Source organism: Lycorma delicatula, chromosome 2, assembly GCF_047948215.1.
Source record: "Lycorma delicatula isolate Av1 chromosome 2, ASM4794821v1, whole genome shotgun sequence".
Classification (NCBI taxonomy): domain Eukaryota; kingdom Metazoa; phylum Arthropoda; class Insecta; order Hemiptera; family Fulgoridae; genus Lycorma; species Lycorma delicatula.
In genome coordinates, this window is record NC_134456.1 from 27,368,392 (window position 1) to 27,380,620 (window position 12,229).

At 31.2% G+C, this 12,229-nt stretch overlaps 1 protein-coding gene across 1 annotated transcript in view; it reads left to right on the top strand.

The window, feature by feature from the left end:
- Positions 1 to 125: 125 nt before the first annotated feature.
- Positions 126 to 12,229, top strand: part of Cpsf160 (cleavage and polyadenylation specificity factor subunit 1) — an 86,288-nt gene continuing 74,184 nt past the window's right edge. The window contains exons 1-4 of the mRNA XM_075358570.1: positions 126 to 347; positions 2,948 to 3,153; positions 6,899 to 7,113; positions 9,146 to 9,468. Of these exons, the coding sequence (XP_075214685.1) occupies positions 2,973 to 3,153; positions 6,899 to 7,113; positions 9,146 to 9,468 (719 nt within the window). The 5' untranslated portion in view covers positions 126 to 347; positions 2,948 to 2,972. The remainder of the gene's footprint in view (positions 348 to 2,947; positions 3,154 to 6,898; positions 7,114 to 9,145; positions 9,469 to 12,229) is intronic.

Here is a 12,229-nt window from a genome sequence, read left to right on the forward strand (position 1 = left end):
GTCAATATATCTCTTTTCATGAAATTAAATACGTACATCTTTTTATCGTTGCATGCGAAGCAGTTTTTACATATTGTTAATATTTTCATGTTGGCAATTCTGCAGTCATAATAGACGCTGACGATTTTGTTTGAGTGAGGTTATTTTTTGGAACACATTTTATTTAGTTGCTGCATGAATAAATGAATGTAGATCTTTACATTCACTTTCCGTAGAATTAAATTATGTTACAGTCTCAAAATGTAAAACAAAACTGTGTTTTTTAATGATTAATAGTTATATAATTACAGAAATGCCGCCTGCGGTTTTTAAGTAATCATTTTTTCCTTTAATTGTTATATTTTGAGGTGGGTTGATTTGTTTTTTTAATAGTATTTATTTTAATATTTTGATACAGAGAAGGAGATAAATTCCATAATCACCTACTGAATAAAATTTCTGTATTTTACTTGTGCCTCATGAACATTTTTTTTTTACTACTTTTCTACAAAACACTAGTGTGTTACAGATCCTGACTGTGCCGTTTGGAGACGCCTTTGTCGGTGAACTGCATGTGTTAATGATGCTCAAATTAAAGTGGTTATGAAATATTAGTACATGGTTGAATTATACATTCCTTGGGTTTTGTTGAATTTGATTTGTTGACAAATTTCATACGTTAAAAAATGTTGAGTTTGAGACATGTGCCCAAGTATGCAATTTAATTGTTCTAATATCTTTGTGTTTCTTCCTTCTATCAGTTGGTTTGCTAAATTGATTCTGCTGTGCATGACTATTAATGTGTAGCGTTTACACATATATCTAGTATTTCCAGTGCAGTATATTTAAAGAAAAATATTGAACGATGTAGTGCTTATTTTGCTACAGGATTTCCATTGCATATTCGTAGTCACAATTTTTTAATTTATGTGGTGCATTAATTTTAAAAAAGAAAAGAAAGTTTAGTTTGATGTATGCAAACACCATAAACAAATGCCTTTTTTAGCATGCAAAGACCTATCAACCATTATCTTCCTACAGATCTATGCCAAACATTCCCCAGATATCTGACTAAAATATTTAGCCTTGAATGTAGTCTTACACCAGTCTCTTCAGAAGAGTAAATGCAGAAATCTGATTCCTTACACCTTTCTTTCTTGGATGTTGTAATCATGCTGTTTACCATCATCTTATTCATATTGCATCTGTATCTGAATTTCGATAATTATAAATTTTGTTAGATGGCAAAAACTAATTTGCCTTATGTGGGCATAGAATAGTCATGAAAGTAGAAATGTTTCTAACTTTCATTTAAAACAGAACTATAATAAAGAGTCATTTATTTTGTCAAATTTTATTAATTTGATCGAATTAAAAAATTTTGTTGTAAGTTTTAATTTAATAATGGTACAACAGTTATTTTCCTGTAGTCAAAAGTGGATTTGTATTTGTGTTGAGAATTCCATCATTGTATTATAATGTTAAAAATATGGAAGTAAACAATTTTGGAATTGTTTTGTATATTGTTAACACATTTTTCATGTTTTCAATATGTTAATTTCATGCTTAGTAAGCATTTCAGCTACTCAACGGGTATCTGATGCCATTAAAAAATGCACCAGTATGTGTACGATGTAAGACTAAGGTGAGCATCCAGATATGCAAAGAATTTAATTTTCTTTTGCTTACCTAAGGCTTCTGCATCATCAAGCTCCTTTTATTGAAATGCAAAACAATCTGCGATCATTTTCTACTTGTTAAAATGGAAGTACAGTATCATCAGAAATCAGAATGCTAAAATTCTGAACCTAAATTTTATATTTATGGATGACAGTGGATTTCTCAAAGATTTTCATGAAAACAGTATCTAATTAGGTCCTCCCATTTTTTCTATTGTTGTGAATCTGATACTGCTCTATGGTTGTAGGACATAGATGTTAGGATTTTAAGAGGTGTATGTCATTTTATCTGTTTCTTAATTTCACAGTAATGTGATATCCCAAATTGTGGCTAGTTAGTATATTTGATTAAGCCCAGGCAAATAATTTATAAACATAGCATTTTCTGGGTTAAGATCATTCTGAAATATAAAGATAAGATTACCAGGAGACCAAATCCAGATATAGCTCATCATCCATCGTAGCTCAAAATACACCTCATCCCCTTAAAAACAGATAATTATTTTCTAGAGTTTGACTACAGTAATAAATTGAGATTCTTATATGACAAATGTTTAAAACTAAACTTGTGCAAGAACACAGGTATATTCTAGGTGTGAAAGTACTGGTTTACTTTCTGAGTATAACTGTCAGAGCACATTAATGCATGATTTAACGAAGGTAAAGTGTTCCCATTCATTATATCTAAATTCAGTTAGCTGTAATTTGTTTCAGTGTGGAAAGTTCTATGTACAGTCTCATGCAGGTTCATGTGGATTTTTTTCATTGCCCAACAAAGTTGATTCCCAGTATTTCAATATAATTTACATAAAGTCTGGGTTCTTTATCTCAGCCTTGGTCAGTGTAAAAGTTTCAAAGATTCTTAACATTTTAAATATTGTGAAAGATGAGATAACCTTTATATTTTTTTTTAATTATTTGATGTTAATTATCAGATTTATTGGTACTTAAATTACAAAAAAAAGTAAAGTTCTGAGTATGTGCAATAAATTATTGTGAAGTTATAAATAGTTTTGTGGTTGTAAAGTAATCTTATTGTGGTCAGAAACTGAGTAATTTTCCTTGATTTTTTTTTTTACTTGTTTTTACTGTTAAATAAGATTTTGTTACATACCATTTTACGGTGCAGTTCAGCATTTTTTGTAAACCTGTCTTAAATGAGAAAATTAATTTTATGTATGTTTTTAAATTAAGTTCTATTTATTATCCTAACTTATACACTGCTACTGAAATTAATTTTTTTTTTTTAATGTTTAGAAGTAAATTAATAAGCAAACTATATCTTTCAGGTAAAGACTGAAGTGATTGATCAAAATGCGTATGTATTCAGTGTTTAAACAAACTCATCCAGCTACTGGTGTTGAACATGCTATTACATGTTACTTTTTTAATCGTATTGAGCGATCCCTAGTTGTTGCTGGAGCAAATGTTATACGAGTTTTTAGACTTATACCTGATGTTGATATAAATAAAAAGTCTAGAACAAGATATACAGGTAAAAAACTTTATTTTTAATGATCTATGCTTAATATTTTTGAAAATATATAAATATGTTGTAATTTGTTATAGAATATTTAAAATTATCTTCAGTTGGATAAAATTGTAATATTTATACACTATTTAATAAATTAGCTTGATTTGTGAGAAATTGTGAAGGTTACAGATATATTTGTACCATTTATTTTATGTATTTGTTGCTTGCAATATTTTGCATAAAATTTACCTTTTTTTATTTGCACTTTTACAGGTCATTAAATAATGAAATCTGCTATCCTCATCGTATTTGAATTTTTTGGCTTATTTTATGCACTTGGTTGATATCAGTCATATTTATTTATTATGATTTATCCTGTTATTTTTTATCCTTTGAAAATATCTCTGGGACTTTGTCTCTTGGCATATTTAAAATACTTTTAAAAGAACTACTTATTTTATATTCAACATATATTATTAATGTAACTTATATTTTTATAATAGGCCCATGAATAATTCTGTCGTAATTAGTAGAGTATATCTTCCTAACTGACGCGGGAAGTCTCTTTATGTTAGTTAAGAAGTTAAGATAGTTGTTGCTTACCTTCTCTAGATCTGTGGGTTTCACCATGTTCAAAGCACAACTGTATGTAATTCCATGTCCTGTTCATCTGTAACAGTATACCAGACGTGATCATTTAAAATGCTGACTGAACATTGTCTTGGAGCTGCTTTTTGTTTATGTGTCTATGTTTTTGAACCTCTTCTTTTACAAAACCTCAGAATGCATTGTTAGATGTGGTGAGTTCAGGGCTTCTTGCTGGGCAAGGCAATGGAACCGGTAACTTTTCTGGCTCATGTCTGATCCAGCGATTCAGAAAATCTCATTGAGGTATCTGTGGACATTGAGAGTAAAATATGCTGGAGCACCATCTTGCTAAAAAGTAATGATGTCAGCAATCCCTTTTGCTATTAATTCTGGAAGTAACCACTCATCGATCATTCACAGATAACTAACTTTCAAATGCTTCCACATATGGTGTCACATTGTTGATCTTGAAATGCCTAACTCTGCAGAATGTTTGCCTATTGATTTCATTGGTGATCGTTAAATCCCTCCACAGCAGCATACGTCTCAGCTCAAGTGCTGGGCATCCCACTGTGTGGTGTATCAAGAACACTGTCTGTTGCAAAATCCTTCCCCCATGTTAGTAACATTTGCCATGATTGTGACGATTTCCCAAAATGGACAGAGAAGTCATTCATAATGTTCTTCAATGTTTTACCAGCGTGTGGCTGTTTGTGAGCACACACACAAGCTAAAACCCGTTCTTTGGTAGTGAATACACTTGTATCCACCATTGTTCTAGACTACGACTAAGGTCATCCCATCACAAATGAACACACTGGTTGATCCCCACCATGGCTTATCCTACCCACCTTTTCTAGCAGCAGCGAGCTATATCAGTGGTGAGAATTGGCAGCAGTAGAGCCCAATTAATTTGGATTTACAACAGTGTAAGGGTAGTTCCCGTCCACCCCATACAAGTGTAATTTGTTTTACTATATTATGACTATTATAATTTGAGAAAATAAAAATCTGAGTTTGAGCTATTATTTAATTTTCTAATAATTTTTGCAACTGTTATTGGTCCATGTAGTTTCTAAGCTCTTTAATGTTGATAAAACTGTTCTATAATTTTATATATATATATGGGTCAATCCATTTGAAGCAACCCAAGGGTGGTTGCTTGACCAGTTCAAAAAAAAATTGAAAATTACCCACCTGTTTCCTACATGTCTCAAGACCTTAAAACTATTAATTTTTTATTTAAGCAGTTCATCTGTGGTGGCCATTTTTGTTACAGTGAGCACACCTATTTTTGTGATTGTAATGGTTTACGGATAACATCATAACTAAAAACCATTAGTCCTGGAAGGATGAAACAAAAAGCAATTTATTCATATTTTCTCAAGGTAAAAGATTGGTCCAGTGGTTTATTTACCTATCTCTCTTCTATGAGAAAATTACCAATAAAATTAAACATGAAAAACAGTGAAATTTCACTTTTGGTAATTTTTTCAAGAGGCAGGGATGGCATACACAACCCACCGGGTTGGTCTAATGGTTAATGCGTCTTCCCAAATCAGCTGACTTGGAAATCGAGAGTTACAGTGTTCAAGTCCTAGTAAAGCCAGATATTTTTACATGGATTTGAATACTAGATCGTGGATACCGGTGTTCTTTGGTGGTTGGGTTTCAATTAACCACACATCTCAGGAATGGTCGAACTGAGAATGTACAAGACTACACTTAATTTACACTCATACATATCATCCTCATTCATCCTCTGAAGAATTATCTAAACGGTAGTTACCGGAGGCTAAACAGGAAAAAGAAAGAACTAGGGATGGCATACACAGTTTGAATTATTTTTTTTTACATGTAGGTATATGTTAGTAGATTTGCCATAAATAATATTAATGGTGATATACTTACCCATAAATTTTCATGAAATTTTGAAAACTATTTTTTTTTTTTTAAATTCAAATTTTGACTTCAAATTACTCTAGGCTGGTGATAAAAATCTCAAATTTGCACAACTTATAGTGTTTTGTAGATATTTGTAGCAAATAAAAAAGATTCTTGTGTATTGTACTAATAAAAATCATGAAAACCTGTTAAAAGTGATACCATTTTGACTCACTAAATTTGTGCTTTAAGGGGGTTTCTTATCTTCTTGGCACTTTAATATGTTTATACTTTTTACTATAGTTGAAATAGACTTGTTTGAACCATTTAACTGTAGTGTTCATGTTATAGCAGGCACTTGAAGTCATTTCCAGTTGACAGGAAAATTCATGTTGCAACATGTTCATTTATGCTTGTTGTATCATTTAGCTTTGCAGTAACAGATTGGTCAGTCTGACATTAGTCAGTGACCTGTTCACATCTTTACCTAGTGTTTCAAATTTTGTCCTGTGTTTGGAAGTGATTATAAAATAAGTTTACTTAATATTATATTTACAAATTTTAAAATGTTTGCCATAAACATCTACAAAATCACTGCAAATTGTGTAAGTTTGAAATTTTTATAATTCAAATTGTATGCCATCCATACCTGTTGAAAAACGTTACCAAAAGTGAAATTTCACCGTTTTTCATGTTCAACTTTATGGTAATTTTCTCATAGAAAAAAGAAAGATAGGTAAATAAACCACTGGACCAATCTTTTTTACCTTGAGAAAATATGATTAAATTGCTTTTTATTTCATCGTTCTAGGACCAGTAGGTTTTTAGTTATGATGTTTGCTGTAAACCCTTACAGTCAAAAAAATAGGTGTGCACACCTTAACAAAAATGGCTGCCACAGGTAAACTGCTTAAATAAAACATTAAAAAAAAATAGTTTTAATGTCTTGAGACATGTAGGAAACTAGTTGGTTAGTTTCAGTTTTTTTTTTGAATTGGTCAAGCAACCAGCTTATGTTTTTTTGGAACACTTTAAATAGATTGACCTGTATATATATCATGGTAGGCCTTCTAAAAAAAAGTCCCTTTGTTATCAAAATAATGTGTTCATAATAATAACTTGTTGTTGTTTAATATTATTAAGTTATATTTTAATTTAGTTATTAGAATTTTATTTTCAAACCATTTCTTCCTTTTTTAGCCGTCATAAAAAAAGAAGATCAGTACTCACCATGTTGGAGAATTTACTTTTGTAACCTACAGTAATAGGCTAATTTGTGTTCTTTAATTTTCAGAATTAAATCCCCCCAAGATGAAGTTAGAATGTTTGGCCACTTATACATTATTTGGTAATGTTATGTCTATGCAAGCTGTTAGTTTAGCTGGATCTCAAAGAGATGCTTTGTTGCTAAGTTTTAAAGATGCTAAACTTAGTGTTGTGGAGTATGACTTAGAAACACATGATTTGCGTACATTATCATTGCATTATTTTGAAGAAGATGATATGAGAGTGAGTATATTTTGATAAAAAATCTTATGTTAATATTACTCATACTTTTTTTGTATGTGTAAATTTATGTTCATTTTATTATGGTTTATGTTGTTTTTGTTTTTTATTTATTGTTTATTTTTTTTTTTAAGTAAATATTCATTAATTTTGCATCCATCAACATTTTTGTTTGGAAGGTGTTATGTCATTGCTATTTTTTATTATTATACTTTAAACATTTAGGTGTCATAATATAGTTACCATTATCATAATCACATTCCTGTAGCATTAAGACCACTGTGGTACATGTGGTATTTAGGTCCCATGTAACGCTTATGGGACACCTGACATGAGACATCATTCTCAAGAAAAATGAACAACCAATGCCAAACCTACTAACAAAAGTGAAGAGTGAAGTGGTTTTCAACAGCAAACTAGTTCAGTCTTAGATCAATCGAAAGGTTGCTCCATATCTGTGTGTAAAGCCCTCTGAAATGCAAGTAAGGCTGAAATTCAGCCTTACAAGTAACAGTTTCACTAAATTCACCGCAAGAAATCCAAATTAATGGATTCACATAAGCAGTAAAAAAGGAGATGATGATTCTTATTTTATGTTGAGGAGTCCATTTTCCAATGTATCTCTGGCATCAGTTTGTCCATGAGTTTTTTTTATGAGCCTTGGCCTCCTTCGTGATAGCCCTCCCCATTACTTTACCCCAAACATTTCCATTCTCCCCTCTCTAACAGGCAAATCCTCCTTCATCTCACCTAACCATTATTACCTGGGTCAACCCCTTCTTCTGTTGAACAATTGCTCCCTTAATGTCATTTTTGGCATCTCATCATTCTTTCAGTACTCCAAGCTACAACAAATCCTTTACGCATTTATGAAGTACAATTTCTTCACTATTCATTAGATTATTGTGTATGAACTCAGGAATAAATTAATGACAATTTGCCTTCCATTCGTCTCTATCCTTAACTGGTCCAAATGCCATTTTTTCAAAACTTCTAAGGTGAACATCTAGTTTGAAAAATATTACATTTTTAAAATTACATTAGTTAAAATGAAATAAGAGTTTAAAAATTTAAAAAAAAAATGTTGTTTTAATTTTCAAACCTTTATTGATTTGCCAAATTTACATTTTTAAAGATTTGACAAATTGCAATTGTCAAAATTAAAAATGTGTAATTTTTTATGAAGAACTGGTGATTGAAGGTAGCTCTAGAAATTTGTGTTCTTCAATGAAAATTTAAAATATATCATTAAGATAAAAATATCTTTCTTAAATTTTACTATTTACTTGAATTTATTAATATTATCAAATAAAAATCAGTGGTCAATTCATTATAGAATTATCAAGAAAAACATAATAAATAATTGCAAGAGATGTATGTTCATGATAATGCTGCTTGTGGGAGATAAATTTTATAAGTGGATATTTTACGCAGGAGTAAGTTTTCTAAATTCTTTTCTTATTATTTGGTGAAAGCTCTTAAAAAAATATGTGTTACTATTAGAGAGGAGCAATATCTGAACATATTTAAATCTAAATTTAAGGAGTGGATCTTGAATTCCTATTTTTTATAGTGTGCCGATAGAAATGTACTAGAAATGTTGTTTTATTTAAAGTAATTATAACAAAGAAAATTGAAGTTTTTCTACATGAGAAAAAGTCATGTTAAATTAATTATGTTGTATTACAACACTTATAAGCAAAACAAACACTAAATTATTGTTTCCTTACTTTTTTCCTGTGTTAATGAAAAATAAATCTTACTGTTTTGTAAAGTGTGCCAAACTTTAACAGGATTCAAACTATGAAAAACAAAAAAAAAAACAGACAGGCAAATATTCAAATATTTTTCTAAATTTTGGTACACATTATGTTTATAAATGTTGAAATTTTTTCTACATTGCAGCCATCCAAGAGTTCTTCTATTGACTATGCTGTAGTCAAATTTTGATATAAATCATGTCAATGGTTCTTGAGTTAACTGCAGACATACAACAGACAAGATATGCAATTTTAGTTTTTATATTTTTATTCAGGGAGGATGGACTCAGCATTATCAAGTTCCTATTGTTCGTGTGGATCCTGAGGGCCGTTGTGCTGGCATGTTAGTGTATGGTAGAAAGCTTGTTGTTCTTCCATTCAGAAGAGAAGCTGCTCCTGAAGAGAAACCTGAAATTGTAAAATCTGAAAGTAAGACACCTGCACCACCTGGACCAAAAGCTCCTGTATTGGCATCATATATGATTCATTTAAAAGATTTAGAAGAAAAAATGGATAACATAATTGATGTACAGTTCTTGCACGGTTATTATGAGCCTACTCTTCTTATTTTATATGAACCAGTTAAAACTTTTGCTGGGTAAGATTGTAATTATATAAAAATAAATTAAACGTACAATTAATGCATATAAAAAATTATATTTACATAAGAATAAGATTATTAATAAATATCATTCTGATATGATCATTTTGTAATAATTTTATTTTATTTTTTTGTTATAATATTTTGTGGTCCAATCACTTTGTTTGTGAAATGAACTATTTTTTTGTTTGCTAATATTATCTATCTATTGATACAGCAAATAAGTTGTTGTAATCTTAAGTTTGTAATGACTAACCTGTAAGTCCGTAAGTGTTTAATCTTAATACTGTGAGATGTGTTGATTTAAAATGATGTTGCTTGATACTCTTTATCTTGAATTTATTGGCTATTTCTAGAACTTTTGTTAAATATTTTAGCAATGATCCTTCCTGTCATATCTTATTTGTCTCATGTTTCTATCATTTGTTTATCATGGTATGATTATTCATTATAAATTGTTAAGTCTGCCATTGACTACTGTGGTCTGAGCTACTTCTAAATTTCAGCAGTATTTAAGAAAACCATTTAGTATTCTTTAATTTCAGTGACTTCAGGAAACTGGTTTATTGAACATCAACTATTAGCCCTTATCCTTACTTTGCATCCTTCAGTACTATTTCTTTTTGAATACTTAAAATGCAATATCTTGGTATTCAGTGTTTATTTTTACATTAAATTTTAACTGTGTCCTGTTTTGAAAATCCTTAATTATTCTCACTTGAATCATAAAATAAAATTTATTTAGTGGTAGAATATGTTGTCCGCTTGAAACATATCACCTTTTTTCTGAATAGAAGATTTAAGGGAGTCATCATATTCTAGGAATCTGCTGAAATAGCAGTAACTTTGACATAGTTAAATTTGAATAGCTACCTCTATATTTATCAGTATCATGTTACTGGCTTACTGTTAATATTTTTACTGATAAATCTCAGAAGACCTATGAACAAAATGTTGATGGATTTCATATCGTTTAGTACTTGGTCAGTGATAGTGAAAAAATTGTGAATAGTGGCACTCTGTAGTTTCTACAATTTAAAAGCGTTAATTTAATTAAACTTAAAATGTTCTGTTACATGTAAGTCAGAAGTTATAGGCCATTCAGTGTTTCTTAAGAAGTCAGTTCCACTTTTACACCTCAGGTTTTAAGTTGCATTAGCCTTGAAACATATTTCTGTCTTTAAAAGGGCAAATGATGCCTGTATTTTTAATACATTATGAAAGATTTGCAAAACTTATCTTGACAGTGACCAATGAATGACATAGTGCTGAGACATGAAATTTGCATACATGAAACTCCTTAGTCACTTATTACTAATTCACTCATTTACAAAATAGCTAGGAAGCTGACATTTGGCATAGTTATTCCTAAAGGATTCTTGAGGAGAAATAGGAAAGAATTTTTTTTTTTTTGAATTCACTAGAAGGTGGGAATTTTTATCCCAAAAATATCTACTTGTATATTTATAAAAGCCACCACTTACTCATCAGTAAAGATGTCATGCATTACTTTTATAATTGCAATGTACAGAAAAACGTCTTGAGGCCCACTGTTTTCTGAAAAAATATATATCTAAATGGTTTATATAGCATTTCAGTAAAGTGCATTGTACTGTATTTTTGCCGTAACACATGTTCAAGGTTGTCATACTACCTTCTGTGCATGTGTCCTTAAGAGTTGGTATAACTGCAGTCACTACAAAATTTTATCCTGATTGTGTCAGTTGCCTTCAAGCTACTAGTCTACACATATCCGCTCTGATAGCAGTGTGCACCAAATTGAAACAATGAGTAGTGATCCAATCTCTGGTCGTAGGGTGTGTGAAAGGGGCTGAAATTCATTGTAGACTTTTATCACAAATGAGGATAGTGTTTTTCATGTAAAAGTGGTTTTTGTGACTTGAGAAGTTTAAAAGTGGCAGACTTGAGAAGTGTGATGCAGAAAGAGGCAGCAGGAACCCATGTGGAGGTCATGTTGTTGCCCATGGTGGAGGTTGAAGAGTGTTCAACTTCCACCATGGGCAACAAGATTCAGCAAGCTTGAGTGATATTTCTGGTGAGTTACCATCAATGAGGTAGTGTCTTCTTTGAACATTAGTCATGTTTCTGCCTGTTAAATCACTCACAATGAGAGTGGCTTCCATATAATCTGTACATGATGGGTACAAAGACAGCTTACTGCAGAAGACCAGCTCAAACATGTTGACACTGCCAATGCTTACTTGATTGCTTCATCAAGGAAGGTGACATATTTTTGATCAGAATAGTCACTGGTGATGAAATGTGGGTTCTTCACTATGAGCCAGAATTGAAACATCAGAGTGTGGAGTGGAAACACCCAGAATTTTTCCATCTACTGAAGAAAAAATTTAATACTGAGCCATCGGCAGGAAGGATTTTGCAAACTGTTTTCTGGGATGCAGTACATCTTATATTGAAAGATTTCATGGAAAATGGGACCATGATCAACAGCACAGGCTACAGTGAAATTTTGGAAAACAAGCGAAGCCAACAATTTGCAACAATTGCTGAGGTCTGTTGTCAAAGAAAGTGTGGTTGCATGACAATCTCTGCCCATATGTGGCTTGCCACACCATTCAAATCATCATCAAGTTGAATTTTGAGGTACTGCAATAGCCTCCCTACAGCCCAGATCTTGCTTCCTCCAACTTTCATCTGTTTGGATCACTGTCGATTTTCCATAGACTTAGATGTGCTGGAAGTGGTGCAAGAGTGGCTTGCTACAAAAAACTTTCTT